Raw genomic sequence first — 21,793 nt, 5'->3', positions numbered from 1 at the left:
ATATATATTTATATATATTTATATATTTATATATATATATATATATATATATTTATATATATATATATATATATATATATATATATATATATATATATATATATATATATATATATATATATATATATATATATATATATACGCATACACAACAAATATACATATTTATACATAACCTTTGTATTCCACCTGTCTATATCATGCACAAATTCACCCTCTCTATAATCAAATTCTATGAAATAATTTAGTTTTCTTTAAATATCGAATAACTATTTGTATATGTTTACTCCCCAAATTCTTCCTCAAAATATCTAATAAATTAATCTTTTCCATAATACATTCAAACTCTCTCCTCATATATCTTCCCTCGCTTTTTTATTTATAACATTCCAGTATAACATGTTCTATTCTTTCATATTTTCCACAGTAACACATTTGCCAGTAGTATGCTTTTGAATTTTGAAAAGTGTATAATTGAGTCCTGTATGGCCAAATCATAACCTTGTTATCACTCTCTCCTCCTTTTCATTTCTTCTTTTTCCTATTATCTTCTGGATTTTATAAAACCACCTTCCTGTGTTTCCTTCATCCCACCTCTTTTGCCCTTTTTTATCGATTTTTCTTTAATAATACTCTTTCCCTCCAAACTAATAGGATTTTGAATCGCCCTCTTTTCCATTTTACCCCTTCCATTTCCTTCTACTCCAATATTTGCTGGACCCACACAAATAATACTATCAAACCCATTTTTTTTTATTCTGAATAATGCATTAAATATTTCTAATAGAATGTCCATCCTACTATCTGACTTATTATATTTTAAACGTATTAATGCAGAGCTTGAATCTGAACAAATTACTATTTTTAATGGTTTTATATCTTCCCCATTGTAAAGCTAATAATATTGCCAACATTTCCCCTGCATATACTGATAATCCATCTGAAATTTGTTTTCCTATTTTTATATAGAATTTTGGTATTACAATAGTATTGATTTATTAATGTTTCTTTTCCATTAGTGACATATCTACTATTGCTTCTGGTAGAATTCATGGTGGTATAACTGATATTGGTGTTGTCTGAGTGATTTCTAAATTGGTCATTTCAAATTCTTTTATTTTGTTTTCAATTTTTCATCCAAAACTTCTAATTTCTTGCTTTTCTTGTTCCCAACATGGATTTAAAATTTCCCGAGTTGGATAATCAGAGTTATTACCTTGTAGATTTAACCAATAATTTATTTTTTCTAGTTTTGCTCTCCTTAAATCCAGCAGCATTTCTCCCATTTCTACTTGCATTGCTGCTGTTGATGTGGTTTGAAATGCTCCACTACATAATCTCAATGCCTGATGTTGGATAATGTCTAATTTAGCCATTATTCCATTTTAGTTTCTCATTAAACCATTGTCCTAATCTTTGTTAGATTGGCTGATTGCAAACAGTTTATAGGTGCATAACGCCACCTCCTGTACATGAGTGTGTAGCTCTGTAGTTCCACTTACAATATTCTATTTTTTATTTTTGTGTTATGCAAAAATAAAAACAATGCTTTATTGATAACTGAATTTACCTCCCTATCTCCATCTGTCCCTAAAATTCCTTTAATACTCCATTTCTCCCTTTTTCGATAATTATTTTTCAGTTTATCAGTTGCATATTTAATGCAATCCATCAAAACATGATCCACATTTTCTTTTCTTTCACAACCCTCGCATATATCATTATTTCTCTTCTCTAGTACAAACAAAAACTCATTCAAGTAGGTATGTCCAGTTCTTATTCTAGTATAAATTATCTCTTCCCTTATGCTTTTTTCTTCATAAATTTTTAACAATTACAGATTTTTGAACCCTATATAATCTTATCAACAGTTTCTCAATCCGCGGGCACGGGTAAGTAAACCGAGAGCAGTTTCTAAATCTCACATATTGGAAAACTGTGTGCTCAGTTTATCAATCAGTGCCCACACGGATTTCCACCGACTTTTTTTTATTTAAATTTTATTCATTTATTTATTTTTTTTGCGTGCGCATTTTCTTTGGTACCCTATTGTGCCCCTGTACAGTATTGGGTCAGCTGACGCCCCTGTTTAGAATCTGTGCAAATCAGCACCTTGTCCGGTCTATCCTCCTCCACCCACTGTAAACTAATAAGAATCGCTACCATTTCTGCTGTGTATATAGATAAAACCTCTGTTAATCTTTTACATATTTTCAACTCTGGAATGCAGAGTGGCGGTTATCCGGTGAGTCAACATTTTACGCAACAGGGGGTCAAGCTCCGCCCCCTCAGGTGTGTCCACAGAGCGCAGGGTTTTACTTTTTCCTTCTGAAACTGAATTTCTCGGACAGGTTGTTTTTATTCATTCCTAAAGGATTTTAACCGCAGGATCCAAATATAAATGCTTTAACACATGGATCGTTTTTGGCTCCTTGTCTTTCTGGGAGGATTCGTGTTTTCTGGTGAGTTTGACAAACTTCGTGGACCTGGCTTCAGGTTTTTCCCTTTTTTGTGTCAAAGCAGTTTTTATGCTTCTTTTATTAGGTTTGTTTATGTTTTAATGTCCGAACATCCGTTCGTAGAATGATATGCCAGGTTTAAAGGGGTGTTGATTGCAGAGATTTTCACCGACCTTTGACTGCTTCCCCAGCTGAGCAGATCAGCTCCTCCTTTATCTTCAGTCTGTTCTTGAGCTCCAGGTATTTCGCCAGAATAGAACACTTAGTGGTCTAAGTTGAAACTATGATATTTAGACACTTGCTTTGCAGTTTTAACCCCTATTTATCTATTCTCATCTATTTATTTATATAATATTCCCTGGTTTTATAATTCTCATAAAATCTGTGTGAAGACATTTTCACACAGGTTTCTATTTTACAGGGGCGGAGCTAGATGGGAGGCCAGGGGTTACCCTTAGCCAATTATTGGTTACCCCTGTGGCCACCAATACCATTTCCCCCCCTAATAAAGTGGAATATTCAAAACATTTTAATTTTTCATATATTACTTATAATTTTTTTCATATATTTATCATTACTTGATAACAAAAACACTCTGGTTAATTATGCACATCAATATACTAACATTAAAGATGGTAAGTACAGAATTCCTGCTCTTTTCAGAACTAGATTTTGTGTTTTATAGGGTAAAGAGAAAATTATGTGTCTCTGCATTCATCTAGGAGTCTTTAGTGAAATCATAGATTACTATTTTAATAAAAGCATATTAAATAATCAATTAATGTAGATATTAGTACTTGTAAATATAAATTTTATGCAGGATGATTATTGATAAAAGTAGCTAAGTAATGACAATGGAAAAGATGTTCGGCCCCGAACTCAAACCTGAAAGAATTTTATCCACTTTACCTTTTATCTAGAAATTATGGATGTTAAAATATATGCATGTATTTGTCAGCAAAAGCTGTAGGAAAGTATAGTTTGTCTTTATTTAGAAAATATAGATGCTTTGCCCGTTCATTTTCCAGCCACCTTTATAAAAATTTTCTGGCTACGCCTCTGATTTTCTAAGTAAATAATAAAGATTGAGCACACACATGCCGCGTAATGTCGATATTGCTTTATGGTTTTAAAGTCAACAGTAACATTATAGAAAGATCGTCGCAGCCTCTAACTTTAAGGTTAATCTGACAGACCTAAATGAGGTCATCAGATAAATCATTGAAGTCATATTTAAAATTCCACACATTCCTTTAGAGATAATTTCTCCACTGTGAGATCAATTAAGTCAATCAATCAATAAAAGAACCTAAAACAGTCCTCTAAGGTTACTTAGAGTAGTTCTCCCCTCTCATCCTTAATCAGTTTTGTAACCTGGCAACAGCGCTGTTTTTGACAGCCATCTTAGATTTAGTTTTCATCTTCAGGTCGAGAACTATTATTAGTTTAAGTCATTACTGTATGTGATAGTTTTAGTCCAGTTGTAGTCGACTAAAACTCAAAAAGGTTTTAGTTCAGTTTTAGTCAGTTTTAAGTTACACTTCATAAAACAGCCAACATTTACAATTTAGAATAACCAGACTGACAGTTCTTGCTTAGATACTACAATAACTGGGTATAGAATTCTGCCATGCAGTTCATCATTGCTGTTGGCCGGAAAACTTTAAATTATAGAATTCAAATCAGTTTTTTTTATGAATGAATACCTACTTTATAAAATAGTGTCTCACAAAAGTTGTGAAAACAAGCTGAGATAATGTACAATTTAGAACTAGATTTAGACAACTTTATTGTCATTTTGTATACACATTTATATATTTATATACACTCAGCGGAGCTTTAATAATCCAGCTTCGAACAAACTTCCCCACAGCAATCCACTACATATTTCTAAAAGAGGCCTTGGAGTTCACAAAGTTCTTGTTCTCTGCACATCCCATACTGCGGAGTTCTTTCTATATTGTGGCACTTTGAAACAAATTTTTCAAAAAAAGCCAGCACCATTGCAGCCGCGCTAAATACTGCAGGGACCTGTCCAAAATAATATTGAGATATCTTGATTATAATTCCAGATGTGTGAAACTTTAAATGATGAATCAGGCAATGCGATTTGAGATATCTCAAAAGGCATTTTGACTCTGCAAAATAAGATTGACTGATATCTGAATTGTTATTTTCAGTTGTCATAATATAATTTCAGAGATCTTAAAGTAACATTCAGGATAGTCAGTATTTAGTTTTTTCCAGGTCAAAACTTTGACTTCTATCTTAGTAGTAGTATCTTGCTATCTAAGAAGTAAGATGGTAAGAAAAGCTGATTTTATGAGAAACGGTTGCCATAAGCCTGTGAGCAGGTATTTGCAGGGCAGCAAATCAAGATTTTACACATTCGAATCCTCTATATACATTTGCAGAATCCTCTATATACATTTGCAGATCTCACATGGCAGAAATGTAACAAAAATCAGGTGTGTGAAGAGAGCCAACTGAATAACTGCTTGACTCTGTTTACAGACTGATCTACACATTTATAGATCTTGGTGCACATTACAAATCTTAACACACATTTGTAGATCTGAATATAGATTTGTGAATTTTTTACACATTTGCAAATCAATTACACACGTTATTTTACACATTTGCAGACAATTCTCCTCTCACATTTTCGAATCCCACTGCACACACAAATCTAGATACAGACACACAACTCTCTGCACACATTTGCAAATAATATTGCAGCAATATTGCTCCCATAAATATCTGCTACTGAATGAGGAATGGAAGAAATCATTTTTGATCCAGATCTTTTTTAGCAGTACCTGAATGTTCCTGAAGTTCTGTGTAATTTTGCTAAGTTAAGGCTTCACTGCACATCCAGTATTTTGGATTTCTTTCTATATATTATGATTACACATTTAAAGGGGGAAATATGAGGTTCTGTTGTGGAGGATTGTGGCTTCATTTACCAAATGAACTTGAACCAGTTAATTTTGAACCCTTTTTCCAAAGCTTCCTTTGTTTAGATCTCATATCCTTATTTGTTTATTTTATTTATTTATTTATTTTACAGAGATGAAAGTAGAATTATACAAACACCTGAAATATTTCCAAATTTTCCCTGTTTCAACCAAGGGAAAAGTTGAGCAGTCTTCTTTCAGCCAGCTGGCTGACAGTGCTCAGTGACTCAGCATCCCTCCGATGAGCCCTCCATCCCTGTATTAGACATCCGGCCTCATGTTTGACTCTAACATGCCTGATTGGCATTAGTGGTACGCAGGCCCTAATCATCACCTCCTCAGCTCGACGCCTGGCATTAGGTGGGGGTTTCAGGGCTAAATACATTCTACGGAAAGCAGTGGTGGCAACCACTCCAAGAAAGTCTTTTTAAAATGTCTGGTTCTGAAGCTGGTGAGTACACTGCCAGCAATGCCCTTGTCTTAATCCAGGCTGCTGCAAACAAGAACATTGCTTAAAGATTTAGCAATCTTCTCAGATGTTGACCTCAGCTGTGGGTTTCATAGTTATAAGAACTTTAGTCCAATATGGAGATATATGAGGCAGCTATTAGCAGATTCCTTCAACTTTCCACGTGATTGGGTCAAACATCCTGACAGTAGCTGCACACTCCTCTCCTGGCCTTTTATTATGGCACAAAGCTTCCATCTTATGCGTGCAGCTACATGCTGAATAGCGTATCCATCCATGTATAATAGATTGTGTATCTTCAAAGCATCTGAAAAGAAGTGAGGGTAACAAAAAATGTTGTTGGAGAGTCTTGCAAAAAAAACATCTACTTTAAGTCTGTATGAGTAAAAAGAAAACTAAGACAGGTGCTGGGCTCTTCAACGGTTTGTTTTTCAAGCCTGTTCCTCACACCATGCTGCTCTGCATGTTCTACATGTTTCTCAGCTTTCACACACGTCCCTGATAGTAGATGAACAGGCTTTGCTGAACTGCATTCACCTGGATCAGGTGTGTTGAAGCACAGAAAAGGACTAAGCTACCTGAGTAAACCTTTCCATTGTGGATCCAACTGGCAAATTAAATGTGCATATGCAAATCTGCAGCTAATCCCGCTCTAGATTGAAAAACGTAATCATGAAAATAATTTCTAACTCATAGTGTTGTCTCAAATAAAATAACAGCATTTTCGATCTACAGTCTCATTCTCTTTTATTCTGCTCCTCCAGTCTCTGTGTGTCTTTGGGCTGCTGCTATTTTCTCCTTCTTCGTGTTTTTTCTTAGTTTGTTTCTGCTACATGGCAAACAACTTATGGTGCATTAAAGGAGAATTCCGGTTTTTAACACTTTTAGCCCATTTTCTGTAGTGTCCAGGATGAAATCGAATGATCGACACCAAAATTTTTGACAATTGGTCCTGTCTCTGCTTTTTGGCTCATGCAGAATCCCCCCCTGGCTGCTTCAGAATGGCTTCCATTGTGCATGTCCGATAATGTCCTTAAAACAACCTTAAACGTTCTTTTTTTTAAATATGCTACTCACCGGGTCGTCAGCGCTGTTCAATGACGTTCCAAAAAAAGTTTCGTGAAGAAAAACCGTTCCTGTCTTGTTTTATTTAGCATTTTGTAAATCCCAGAACTATTTTTTCCGATACATCACAACCGCTTATAAACTTCCGCTTCCCGTTCGAATCTGAAGCGTTGCACACTCCAGACCACTAGTTGGCGACAATGTCTCTATACTTTGGGAATGTATATGAATATGTCCTCCTCAAGAATCCACCTTTCGTATTCCATTTTCAGAGTTTTTTAAAGTGTTTAACAGAGACGTTAGCACCTCGACGTCGGAGTACACAGAGTGAAGCAGAAACACTTGGGCCTTGCGAAAAGACTACAACTAAGTGTAAACAGGCCCCATTTCCGTTTCCGGTGGCGGAGGGATATTGACTATTCCAACAGAACTCAATGGGATTTACAAAATGCTAAATAAAACACTACAGGAACGTTTTTTCTTCACGAAACTTTTTTTGGAACGTCATTGAACAGCGCTGACGACCCGGTGAGTAGCATATTTTAAAAAAAGAACGTTTAAGGTTGTTTTAAGGACATTATCGGACATGCACAATGGAAGCCATTCTGAAGCAGCCAGGGGGAGATTCTGCATGAGCCAAAAAGCAGAGACAGGACCAATTGTCAAAATTTTGGTGTCGATCATTCGATTTCATCCTGGACACTACAGAAAATGGGCTAAAAGTGTTAAAAACCGGAATTCTCCTTTAATGCCACCTATTGTGGAGTGTGGAACTAAATGGCTCAATTATCTGTATTTTTCTTTACTAAAAAAAATCAATTGTAGGGATTAATCAGTTTTTTTAGTTTTTAGTCCGTCCGTCTGATTTCAAGTGCCTTTCCTCTGTAGGTGTTCTGTTAGTCTGTCTTCCATTTGAATAATGTTTTAGAAGCATTTTTGGTCTAATGACATCCAATTTCAATAAATGGGATATAAAGCAGCAGAGTAGAAAGTCTTGCACTATTTTAAAGGGAATAAAAATATGCTGTGTTTATGTTTGGCTTCTTAACATGAACCCCTCCTAAATGATGGACGCCTTGGAGTATTTTGTTCTTTGGTAAATCACATGATAGGGACTTTTTTTTAAACCTTTTTTTCTTAGTCTCCCTAGACACGTGTTTTAGTTTCTGCTGCCAACAGTTCACAGGTGACCTTCTATGAAGTTTCTTATCTAAGAAAACTAATCTCTAACCCAGCTGGAGAAAGACCCAAATGTCTGTCTGGCATTGAAAAAGCTCCACTATTCCGCATTACTTGGTAGTATTAAGTTTAGAGTGTTTGCGAATTAAGTTTTTGTTGGTCAGCAGTGTCAATTTTCCACAGGGAGAGTATTTTTTTATCAAGATTTTGATGACCTTGCTGAATGTTTTTGATTTTTATTTGCATTTCAGCTTCTGTTGATTCATGGAATTTCTTCTGTGCTGCTTTGCTTCACAAGTTTTAATTCATTTATTTAGTCTAGTTGTTCAACTTTGAGGAAAACTTTCTGTTTTTGTATCATAAACCTGGTCCTGTACCCACAGCGCAGGAGCTGGAACTACACAATATTATTTCAAAGTAAAACCAACCAATGGTTTGAAATTAAAAGTAAAACTGAGAAATAGAAACTTGGATGTTTCACAACAATTTGTTTGACTATTAATTTAGTATTTGATGTAATGTGATTTGTGATCACATATTGTGATTTGTGATCAAACATTTGCCCAAAATTGCTGCATAGCAATGACAGACAGGTAGAGTTCAGAAATGTTTAACATGATCAGAATTTCCTCACGAAATGCATCAGATAAAACAAAATGTAAAGCAGAAGTTGTCTTTTTGAATCCTACAGGAAATTAATCCTGCATCAAGCAGGTCCCTAACCATTATCTAATATTTATCACCCTGGATTTATGCGTGTATAAACTGAAAATACTGGATAATAATAAATACTATGTGGAAAGAAAAATGTCAGCGTGGACTTGATCACAGCCAATCAGAGACATTCAATGGAAAACTGAACAATTTTAATTACTTGGTTCGATTTTGATGAAGTACAACAATATAAAAGACCTATTTAGGTTCTTGCCATTTTTTTAAGTTAAAGGTGCAGTAGGAGAGGCTACTGTTGAATGGGTTTCGTAGTGACAACGCACCACTGGTGTACGGGGGTCTGAGCGGCTCCGACATAAATAATATTTGAAGGCAGGATGGTAATTTGGATGAACTGAAGGCACTGAAGATGTTTTCAAGTGGTACCAACCCGAGCACCGGTATGCTCGGGTTGGTACCTCCATCCCTCGCCGCCAGGGTTCCCGGTCCGGTCCAGTCAGTGCCCCCAAAAAAGGTGTCCTCCTTTTCAGAAACCCAAATCTGGTCACCATAGGTATGAACGTAGCATAACAGTAGCTAGCTTCCCACCATGGCGTCCTGCACGAGCATTTGGGGTCGATTCGTTCAGGTGTCAGGGTACGCGCACGGGGTGGGGCAAGCAGATGATGATTGACGTGATTGACGTGTCATGGAACCAATCTTGTATAACGGACTGTCTTTTGTGATTGGTTGAGGTTATTCATTGATTTCTCACTGTAGCGGGGACCATTTATTTTAGTTTCACTCTCAGACCTATGTCACTGCTTGGTAAGCGGCTGTGGGGCTGCACCTTTAAATTGGAAAAGTACCCTGATAGAGATTGTTTTTCTTAACCATCAGTTTTTCTACAGATCCCAGATTTAGTTTAAGTATTACATTGCTACGGACCATGTGACATAATCACACTTTCCATGTTTCTTTTTAAATTAGTAATCGATATTTAAACAAAACAGGCAAACAGTCACTAATATGCATCGAGGGTGAAAAGGTAAAGAAAGTTTGTTAATTAAGGACATTTGAGAACATTCAGATGCTGTAGATAGTAGGAAAACACGCAAAATAGGGAAAAACATGAACTAATAATGTCCAAATAGTTCAGTCAAATTCCGCTCTAAAGAAAGACGTTTTTATTCTGGATATAAAGCATTTTCAAGTATTTTGGGAGTTTGTTTCAGATTAGTGGAGCAAAATAACTAAAAGCTGTTTCTCCATGTTTGGTTCTGGTTCTGCAGATTAGATTTGATCCATTAGACCTGAGAGGTCTGGACAAGAAGTCTGTAGAAGCTTTGCTTTAAGCTACTTCATTCCTTAATTATGAATGAAGATGATGAAGATAGAATGAAATGCAGTGATTGAAGAATTACATTTTTATTCATTTTACAAACTGCATTAAAGTCATCCATTGTTGTTGTAATTAGCAAAATAATGCATTGCAGAAACGAAACTTTGAAAAACCTCATCAAAAAAAGGTTTTCAGAGTAACTGTACAAAAACTGTTTTCTAAGATTGTTGTGTTAATCTGAGAGGTTTTATGTCCTCTATTGGATATTTTTTACTCAAGTTTCTCAGGGTTCAGTTGGTCCATATTTCTACCCCTTACTTAATCTCCCTTAAAGCCATTCTCAGAAAGCTCTGTGTTTTCTTTCACTTATATGCAGATGTTTTCAAATCTATGTTCCACCCAAGGCTGACATAAGTTGACTCCTTAAAGACGTTGACGAAAAAGAGCAAATTGCTATTTATTTTCATTGTTTTGTTTTTTAGCTGCTTTGGACTACAGCTGGACCAGAAATAATATCTCTGGGTTGTAAACTCTATGGTGATATACAATATATATCTTGATATGTGTTTCTTTTCATAAAGAAATACCTATAAATCTAAGCTTTTTACCAAATGTCACAAAGGTTCTTTTTTTTTTTTTTTTTTTTTACAATTCACTTCAATTCAAATCAATTTATCTATATAGTGGCAATTCACAACACATAATCTCAAGGCTCTTTACAATTAAACGAGATCATCCAATCAGACTGGTTAAAAGTTTTCTAAAGAAAACCAGTTGATGGCATCCACTTATTGACTGGAAGGCAATCCCTCCCACTAAGCATTCTTTTAGCGACAGTGGAGAGGAAAAACTCCTTTTTAACAGGAAGAAACATCCAGCAGATGGTGTGAGCGGTCATCTGCTGAGGCCGACTGGGGTTCAAGGATACAGAAGCAGAGATATAAAAGGCAACTGTCAACCAGTTACGTAATTGGTCCCGTCCAGGAAACACAGCCACATAGAAGAGCTCCAACCCACCTCACATGTCAGATGATGAAAGAGAGGACATCCAGTTAGTCACAGTCAGACACAGGACTATGCTCCAACATCTATAAACAAAGGTGTTGAGCAAAGCACAGCTGATATTTCTCTCCAGGATTGATTTACAGTCAAACAGGAATAGACCAGATGAAGCTACTATTATCAGAAAAAGTGAGAGAGCATAATGTTAGAGATTGAACTAACAAATGAGGCAGATAGAATGAAGCAGAATGATGAAAAAGGGGTCCCTATGCCCTCAGCAGTCTAAGCCTATAGCAACATAACTGTAGAGATAGTTCAGACCAACCTGAATCTCTCTAACTATAAGCTTTATCAAAAAGAAACGTTTTAAGCCTACACTAAAAAGTAGACAGGGTGTTTGTCTCATGGACTAAAACTGGTAGTTGGTTCCATAGGAGAGAAGCCTGATAGCTAAAAGATTGGCCTCCAATTCTACTTTTAGAAATTCTAGGAACCACTAGTAAACCTGCAGATGATGAGAGCGAAGTGCTCTGTTAGGAATATAAGGAACAATAGGATCTCTGATATCAGATGGAGCTTGGCCATTTAAGGCTTTATATGTGAGAAGGAGGATTTTAAATTCTATTCTGGATTTAACGGGAAGCCAATGAAGAGAAGCTAGAATAGGAGAGATATGATCTCTCTTTTTAATTTTCATCAGAACTCTGGCTGCAGCATTTTGGATCAGCTGAAGGCTTTTAACTACAGTTTGTGGACTTCCTGATAGTAAAGAATTACAATAGTCCAGCCTTGAAATAACAAATGCATGGACTAGTCTCTCACCATCTAAATTGTGCAATATTCCCAATATATGGGATTTAAATGATTGGTTATCAATGACCTAATCAAAAATAATAATTAAACAATAATTTTTACTTTATTATCTGAGATCAGTTTAATCCCATCCAAATGAAGTGGCTGACTAATCAGCTTATTTTTCAAAGACTCTGGTCAAAGAATACAACTTCTATTTTGTCTGCATTCAGGAGCAGAAAGTCAAGAGTCATCCAGGTTATTATGTCTTGGAGACATGCCTGTAATCTATGTAATGGGTTAGCTTCATCTGGATTTATAGACAGATATAGCTGGGTATCATCAGCATAACCGTGGAAATAATCCCATGCTGTCTAATAATACTACCGATTGGCAGCATATATATATATATATATATATATATATATATGTGTAGTAAAGAGAATTGGTCCTAGCACTGATCCCTGTGGTACTCCACAGGTAACTCCGGAGCATGAGCAAGATTTACAGTATCATAAACGTGAACAAACTGAAATTGGTCAGATAGAAATGATTTAAGCCACTCCAGTGCTGTTCCTCTAATTCCAACAAAATATTCAAGTATTTCTAAAATAATATTATGATCAACTGTGTCAAATGCAGCACTGAGATCCAACAGGACGAGCACAGATACAAGTCCATTATCTGAGGCCATGAGAATATCATTAGTGACTTTCACCAGAGCTGTTTAAGTGCTATGATGAGCTTTAAAGCCAGACTGAAACTCTTCAAAAAGTTAATTATGGTGTAAGTGGTCAAACTTTTGTTTGGCAACTACTTTTTTTAGAATTTTAGAAAAGAAAGGAAGATTGGATATAGGTCTATAATTGACCAAGTCATCTGGGTCAAGAGATGGTTTCTTAAGTAAAGGTTTGGTTACAGCAACCTTAAAAGCCTTTGATACATATCCCTGGAAAAGGGAGAGATTAATCACATCTAAAATGGAGGAGGAGATCAAAGGGTTAAATAACCTGCTTGGAACTGGATCTAACATATAAGTTGAAGGCCTATATGAAGACAATACTTTTGCTAACTCTGAAAGTTGAACTGGATCAAAGCAGTATAAATCCAGTTCAGATTTTAAGGCCACATAAAATCATTGCTGCTAACATCAGGTGGGATGGATGGTTCAACAGAGCTGTGACTCCGGGAGAGTTTTGCAACTGTATTAATAAGATGCCTAGGATTATTCTTATTCTACTCTATTAATGAGGATAAATATACTCTTGCTTTATAAAGGGTCCTCTTATACAGCAGTAAACTATTTTTCCAGACTACGTAGGATTCCCGTAGGCATGTAGAGCGCCATTTTCTCTCAGTGTCCCAGCATTTTTCATTTAGAGTGCTCAGCTCTACATTAAACATGCTTTTGATTTTTAAAGTTTTCTTTTTCAAAGGGGCTGCATTGTCAAAGGCAGTACGCAGAAAACTAGCAACCAAACCCTTCAACAAAATCCTAAACCTGTGAAGGGGAACAAGCTAAACTTTTGCTATCTGCAGCACTGTGCAGTGACACAAAGGAGAGAGAAAGTAAAACAGATTCTTTGAAATTTGTAACTGATGATCTGCTGAAGTTAAACCTGAAATAAAGTTAAATCCTGAAGGTTATTAAAAGGTGGTCAGAGAGGACAAGGTTATGAGGAAATACTGTTATTTCTTCGCATTCAATGCCATATGTATGAAGATGAAAATGTGTGGGACTATTCACATTTTGAACAAAGCCAATAGTGTCTAAGATAGCATTAAATGCTGCACTTAAGCTATTACATTCAATGTCAGCATAGATGTCATAGATGTCATCCTCCACTATGATGACCCTGTCAATATACAAATAATCAGATAGGAACTCTGAAAACTCATTTAAAATTTCAGAGTAAGGACCTGGTGGACAATACAAAGTTACAAAAAAAAGAGGTTTTCTGGCTTTGCAGTTTGGAGGAGGGAAAGTAAGGGTTAAATGTTTAAAAGAGTTGATATTATTAACTGCCTTCGGAATAATGAGTAAGTCAGACAGAAAGATTGTTGCTACTCCTCCTCCTCACCCTGAATTTCTGGTTATGTGAACATTTAAATAACGAAGGAGTTGCCTCATTTATGCTCACGTAATCCTCTTGCTGCTTCAGCCAAGTTTCTGTATGACAACATAAATCAAGTCATTAACTAGCAGACTTTTTGAAGAAAGAGATCTAATGGTAAATAAACCACATTTAACTGTTTTAACTTTTTTTCCCCAATTTGAGTTATTTTCATTTTAATTTAAATAACAAATGGCTTTAAAAAAAATAACTACTGGCATTCATAATAATTTAATTTCATTGCATCTCAGTATTTGCTCATCTTACATCTCTTTTGGAAAATCCTGATATTTTTAAAATCAAATTATTATTTCATATTATATTATACTAGTTTGGGATACAGGTTTGTGATCTGTCTATAAGATTATGGGCAGTGGTTCCCATGTCTACCCATAGGATTTTGTACCATGAGTAAATCGATTAATCTAGTGATTATGTTTTCGTTTAACTGATTAATAATCAGATAGCCAAAAGTTCCTTAAACTAAAAATGTTCCACTTGAGGAGTTCTGGATAGAGCAGATTGTCTGTCAAAAAAGATTTTTTTTAATCTGAAATGCAAAAGGTTTATATGTCTGTATATATTATTACAATCTTATAATTACTGCTGTAAGTGGGTCGGTCTGTCAGCTAGAGGCATGTTTTGCAGTTTCTGGTTAATGATTAAATAATTACTAAATTAGTTGACGATTATTTCAATAATCGATTAATCATGACTGATTGTTTCAGCCCTCAAGTATTTTATTTAATCTTTGACATGTTATTCTTTCCAACTCATATAAAAAAAAACAACTTAAATCTGTTGCCCGGAAGTTAGTAATGTATCAAAATAAATACAAAATAAAATAATACTATAAATCTTTCTTTATAAAGCTGTAACTCCCCTGTAATCACATATAATAGAATCGGGAACAAAATACTGAACAAAAATTATAGTCCGACTGACTCAATTTGTTATATCTTACTTTTTTTATCATTCATGACAACTGAGCGGCTTTGATCAGATGTGGGAAAACAGGTGATCTAAGCCTGTTCTCTACATTCAGTCTGTTATTCTGTTTGGTTTTATGTGTATCAAAGATTAAGCTAAACTCAAACATCAGTCAAAACTGACTTTCTGGTTGAAAAAAGCCTGTTTTATTTTTTTGTTGAGTCCTCACAAAGTAGAACAGATTCCAGCTCTTTTTTTTTTATTTTATTACTGGAGAAACTAAATATTTAATAAACCCCTTGCAATGCACTTGTGCACCACTAGGGGTATGAGTGCCCCCTGTTAGAAATCAATGGATTATAGTATGGTTTGTAAATTTGCAAGGATTTCGGGATACGATATGTAACACAATACACCTTCCACGATATGATTTATCCTGATTTATCTCGATACATTATAAAAGACAATATTTTAGGTCTGCAACTAACGATTATTTCGCAAATCGATAAATCTGTTGATTATTTTTTGATTTATGGATTAATAAATGTATAGGTTCCAAAGGTTCCTTAAAGAACACTTTTGATAAAGTTAACCAAGGGGAAAGTAAAACTTTTACACTTGAGGAGTTCTAGATAGAACAGATTGAGAGACAAAAATATATTTTTTATCTTAAATGCAAAATGTTTGTATATATTTTTACAATCTTGGCATTAGTATTGCTTTAAGTGGGTCTCTGTTGTCTAAACGCATGTTTTAATCTAAAGTATTAATCTATCACTGAATTAGTTGACGATTATTTCAGTAATAAATGAATCATGATTATTCCTATTAATTGTTTCAGCCCTACAATATTTTGCATTTTATTGTAAAAAAAAAAAAAAAAAATATATATATATATATATATATATATATATATATATATATATATATATATATATATATATAGCTCTTAAAAAACTTAATGCACTGCTGTGGCTGGTGCAGAGCTGAATATTAGACACTTAAGGATGGCCTGCCACATGGTGGCTGGAGGTTTAAGAGGTATATTAAATTAAGACGATGCCATAAATGTTTCTCTACAAATATTTTTTAAATATAAGATCTATTCAGCCATATTTTGAATCCATAAAATGGTTGTCTAATGAAATACTGCGATATTTGATAATCAAATTTTTCTTTTCTTACAGTCCTAAAGTTAGGATGCATATCAAAGGGAGATGACTTGATTCATCAACAGGATTATATTTTTGGCCGATATGGCTTGCATTGGTATTAGTCAATATGTGACAACATCGGATGTGAAATGTGACAGCTGGCCATCAGAAAAAAACTTTTTTTTATTTATTTTCTCGGCCCCTTAATGAGGCTCCTGTTAGTTTTATACTATTTTAATCTACCAATATTTGTTTTTTTTTTCTTTCATTTCAGGAGTGCAAGAAGTTTTGGGAATAGAAATTAAAACGAAAAAGGAGCTGGAGGCTGTCAATGGGACCAATGTGAGGCTGTGGTGCTCCTTCACCTCCACTCAGCCAATTTTGCCTGAGAAAGTCATTGTGTCATGGTCCTTCCGGGGAATTAATTCAAGATCAGATGATCGTGTAAGTATTACAAAAGTGCTTGTTTTTTGTGTAAAGAGTCAATTTTACTGTCACAGATAGAGATCAGCCTTCATATCCGCTCTCTAAATTTTTAATATGAAGATTTTACTTTGATTCAAATTAGAGACATTAGATTTACACAGGAAAGAATTAAAGGTACCACTGTTTCATGTTATTCATCACTTCTGCACATGTTATAGCACCTTATTACCTTATACTGTAAGAAAGTGAAAAGGCTTTGCTTCTCCTGTTGAAAGACCAAATGATGGCGCATTGTCACCTGAAAGGAGGTTAAAAAAGTTTTGGAAGAGAAACAGGTCAACATCATCAGCTGGCTTAGCCTAGCTTGATGCACGTTTGAGATGAGCTGAGGCTTTGAGGCGTGTGTTGAGTAGTGGAGGAGGTGTTTCCCCGATAACAACCAATCTACTTGGTTAAACTATTTAGGTCAGATTAAACAGTAATATCAGTGCTAAATAGTATTGCTCTCCATGGTGCAGTTACCATTGCTGGTGGCGTCAGCTGTAAGACATTGACTTCTAATCCTGATGTTGATGGTTCGACACCCAACTTAGACTTTTGATAGTTGCGATTATACTTAGCAAGTATTTTGGCTAATGTGACTAATTTGTATTGGTTTGCCCTCGTAGTAATATATTTTGGGTAAAAGCACTGCCAATTTATATTGGCTGGTTAAGCTATAATGTTGGTTGAACACATGACTTTCAACCAGATTACAACCAAAGATGGTGGAAAAATGTTTGAGTAAAACTGAATAACACGTTTCATTTTGCTCATCATTGCCCAATTTTCACAAACACTTTAACTGTTTGCTTGAGCCTATAAAACCTTAAAGTAGGGAAACGGCTGTTCCAATGGTTGCAATTCCAAATTCTCCCGAGTGGTTCCCGACTTTACGCGAGTGAATAAAGTGAAAGTGATTGGTCGATTATCAAGGGGGCCGGATTGTTTTGGCGGAAGCTATTTGGTTGTGGCCGGTGTCTCAGAAGCATATTGAACAAGAAGCATATTGTCGGGTGACACCCTGATGGAACATGGTTCAAATTCAAAATAGATGCTTATAATGTCAATCTCTTATTACATAAAAATCTAATTCTTCAACAGCTTTGACAAACCTGTGACCCCTACACCGCTGCTGCAGCCATCTCCCCTTTCCTGCACAATTCACCTCGCCCCAGAAACAGCATCTCTACCCCCAGCCTCCACCTGTTCCCCCCACCTTACCTATCACAGCTGAACTCCTTTGTTCCCCGAGCCATAAAGATGTATAACTCCTAACTAATGGGAAGGAGGAGGTGATATGAAGCGGGACAAGGGTCAGCACCCCACCTTCTTGGACATCTTGTGCAAAACATCACCTATTTTCATTCATGGGGAATATTCTTGTCTCTCACTGTGCAATAACACGTCAACTACTGTGTAGCCTGTGTCATTTTTACTCATTTATATGGTTAGTACAAATCTGCAGTACAAGTGCAACAACCTAAGTCAACTACTATGTAGTCTTCCCTAGCTCTCTACTGTGCATATATATATATATATATATATATATATATATATATATATATATATATATATATATATATATATATATATATATATTTTTTTTTTTTTTTTTTTTTAAGGGTTTGCAAAATAATCGTCATGACGATGCATCGCGATTCTAATTTTTGTGATCTACTGCATCAAATTAACAAATAAAATACATTAATGTTTGGTGCACATCAGCCAAATCAAGTGGAATACAACTTCCAGTCCAGCAGATGTCGCTGCGGATGTGTTGACGCCCGCTGCTTGTGTCACAAGCATTTCCGGCCGTGGGATACTGCGACCAGTCATATGAAATAAAACATGGAGGACACTGAAAATTCACCCCGCGGTTCCATCACATTTCAAGTCAGATGCTTGGATGCATTTTGGCTTTATAAACAAAGAAGGTAAAAACGAAATTGATATGATGCACGTAATTTGCAAAAGGGGAAATGTCAAACATTTGAATGTTTTCATTTCATTGGTTTAAAGGACCACTGAGGCCATGTAAAAGGCACTGACTATCCTTATTTTGTTATTTTAAGTTTGATGAATCCGAAGATCTTTTTGTCAGTGTGTCCACGCCAGTAATAGTAATATTTCAGTCCAGTATTTGTTTTCATGGCAACACCTCCAAAAGTCGTTTCAATAAATACAGCTATGTATGAATTCAGTTGCTTTCAGTTATGTATCAATTGAAGACACTATCCAGATCATACCCAGCCAGTCAGCCACTGGTAAGGGCTGTATCTTTTTCTTACAATGTTCAGTGAAAATATCGCAATGCATAGTGATGCATCGTGATAGAATCGCATCGTGTCATGACGTCTTTGCCAATACCCACCCCTAATATATATATATATATATATATATATATATATATATGTGTATAAGGGAAACATATTCCTGGATATTACAACCTTTTTTCTTCTTTTTTATACTATATACAATATTTTTACTCTTTGTACTCTATATACCGGTAATCTACTGGAACTAGAATTTCCCTGAGGAAGTAATTACAAGGGAAATACAAAGTTGAGTCGAAGTCTAAGTCTAAATGAATGATTTATCATTTGAAGAAAGTATTATTTTTTATTAGTTTTAGCAGTATAAGAATTTTGCTATCCCCTTTTTTTCGGTTCAATTTCTGTGCTTTATTTACCATTGGCTGTGTGTTTTTCAGGTGCTTTACTACCACGAGATTCCGTATCCTCAAAAAGAGGGGCTCTTTAAAGGCCACGCAGTGTGGTCAGGAGATATAGGGAGAAAAGATGCTTCCATCACCTTAGACGATGTGCAGCCCAACTTTAATGGAACCTACACCTGCCATGTGACCAACCCTCCAGACTTCCACGGCAGTAGTGGACAAACTGTCCTCAGAGTCGTCAACAAAGGTGAGACATGCTATGAGACGTCAATGGATTGTTAGTTTACATTGAAACTGTAAACAGGTCGTGTAAAAGTATTCATATCCCTTATTTTAGCAATATATTTTCACATTTAAAATCTTTTAGTATTCAATGTGCTTTGGGTTTTTTTTATTTGATAGACCAACACTATGGAGTGAACTGTGATCCATAATTGTTGCAAGCAAAGAACATGTTTTCTGAATAAAATCCAATAATACACTATTTTAAAAAAGGGTTAAAAATGGTTAACTTTGCTGTTTTCCATGATTTGTTTTTGACTTTTTCAATAGATTATATTTTCCAATTTTAGTTTTTTATTGGTTTTCTAAGATTGAATTTTATTGATTGCATTATTTGCGTTTTAAAGATCACACACTTTATAGTTCCAGCCCAACTCAAACGGTCACGTTGACCTATAATGATGTTGTTGCTAACGTCCAGCAGACCAACAGAAATGCTTCTTTGCTGCCCCCAGAAGTGAAGAGGATGATCTGTGACATGCAACAGAAGATTGCAATTTATAAAACTAAATATGAAAAAGAAAAATTTGAAAAGTAAAATTCGAGAAAAAAAAGGAGTAATTTTGGGGGGGAAAAAATAACATTTAACAAAACTTGTATATTATTCAATATATATTTACAAAGTTTAAACATATAAATTAAATTTTTTTTTTTTAAAATGTGCTCATTTTGAATTTTGTAAATATATTTTAAACCAATTATCCTGTTCCTCGAAAATGTAGTGTTGGTCTATTAAAGTAGACACCCAGGACCACTGTTTGCCCCCCCCCCCTTCAACCTATTCAAATCACTCTTTGTGCTCCTCCTTCCAGTGACACTCTCTGACGCCACCTTCTTTTTGTCCATTGTCGGGGGTTGCTGCGGCCTTGTCCTGGTTCTCCTCGGCATCTTTGCTGTTGTGAAGGTTTGCCGGAAGAAACAAAGGGAAGATGACTTTGAATATCAAGAGGAGTGCAGCAAGAATGAGCCGACTATTTGGTGAGGCTCCAGAGAACAAGAGTTTTTGTCATCCTTTTGCTGTCGGGACTGCTGTGGAGTCTGTCTGGCTGCTTGGGTCCATTTTCTTGGAAGAGGACAATTTTTTCTGTCATGTTTGCTCCCCTAGAGCCAGTTCTCAGATACTACCAAGGCCGCTGTAGTAATGGAAGTATAGTATTAAGTATTATATTTTGTTTTAAATGAAAAATCTGGACATTTTTATCAACTCTACTTTTCAAAAACTGTAATTTGATGAAAAACTTTTATGGTTTTTAAGAGTTTAGAATGCTGAAGGGATGTAAATATGGACCCCTGTTGTAGTCATTGTGGGTCTGGATTTCAATTTACCTGAGCGATTCTGATGCATAAATTAGCTTTTTATCAAGCTGCTCATTTTCTTGACTTTTCTACCTTTGGGTTGTTTGTGGCAACAAGAAGTGCATTGAATTAAGGTTTCTGCTTCACACTGCATGACACCGCTGCACTAACAGCTGTTGCTACGCAAAACTATCCCATCTTTGAGTTCAGGTGAAGAGTTTTTGAAATCCACACCCTGGAGAACAATGAGCTGGTTTAACTCCTCTTTGTCAGGGAGCGCTCTGGTTCTTTGGGCTTGCATTGACAAAAAGGTAACCTTTTTTTTTTGGCATCTGTCCTTTCTGTTACCTTGGCAACAGATATGTTAACTAAGGTAACGCCGTCATACTCATTTACTGACCCCTGTACCTGTGTAAGCTGACGTCCCAGATTGTCCCCGTCTCACTTTTTTTCACTTTTGTTTTTCTGTGTGTCTGCGGCTGATTCTGTTTGACCGTGGTTACCATGGTTACCACAGTTCACCTGCAGAGGCAGTTCACCTGACGGTTCTGAAAAAGGAAAAGGAAGTTGGTAGTTCAGACGATGAGGAGTCTGAGCCGAGCAGTGGGGGCGATGAGGAGGAGGATGATCCCGGAGATGGTGACGATGATGACGACGACGATGATGATGATGATGATGGTGGTGATGATAAAGACAAAAAGAAAAACCTGTTTTAGTAAAAGGAATGATGCACTTAAAGGAAATCGTGCCATGCAAATATTTCAAACTCTGTTTCAGCTCACTGTTGGTAGCTAAAGGCAGCGGTTAATCACTGGGAAACCAGAGATGCTGTCTATGTAACACATTTACTAATCATTTATTTTTAAACATCTTCATCAGTTTGTCCTTTTGCAGCCAGCGCCATCCGGCCTCAACCCAAAACATTTTGACCAGTTTCCCCTTTTTTATTTCATTTTTTT

General features: G+C 35.7%; 2 protein-coding genes across 2 annotated transcripts in view; one reads left to right on the top strand and one right to left on the bottom strand.

The window, feature by feature from the left end:
* pafah1b2 (platelet-activating factor acetylhydrolase 1b, catalytic subunit 2) overlaps nucleotides 1-2,789 on the bottom strand; it is a 16,083-nt gene extending 13,294 nt beyond the window's left edge. The window contains exon 1 of the mRNA XM_038296774.1: nucleotides 2,633-2,789. The gene's annotated coding sequence lies outside the window, so the exon portion shown is untranslated. The remainder of the gene's footprint in view (nucleotides 1-2,632) is intronic.
* On the top strand, nucleotides 2,270-21,793 carry mpzl2b (myelin protein zero-like 2b). Its single transcript, XM_038296744.1, has 5 exons — nucleotides 2,270-2,462; nucleotides 16,389-16,558; nucleotides 19,293-19,503; nucleotides 20,351-20,516; nucleotides 21,352-21,793. The coding sequence occupies exons 1-5, from the start codon at nucleotides 2,414-2,416 to the stop codon at nucleotides 21,548-21,550; spliced, it is 795 nt and encodes a 264-aa protein (XP_038152672.1). The 5' UTR covers nucleotides 2,270-2,413; the 3' UTR covers nucleotides 21,551-21,793.

This window comes from Cyprinodon tularosa, unplaced genomic scaffold (genome assembly GCF_016077235.1).
Source record: "Cyprinodon tularosa strain WSP-4 unplaced genomic scaffold, ASM1607723v1 ctg110, whole genome shotgun sequence".
Lineage (NCBI taxonomy): Eukaryota > Metazoa > Chordata > Actinopteri > Cyprinodontiformes > Cyprinodontidae > Cyprinodon > Cyprinodon tularosa.
The sequence above is the reverse complement of the archived record's forward strand: the minus strand, read 5'-3'. Positions and strand labels throughout refer to the sequence as shown.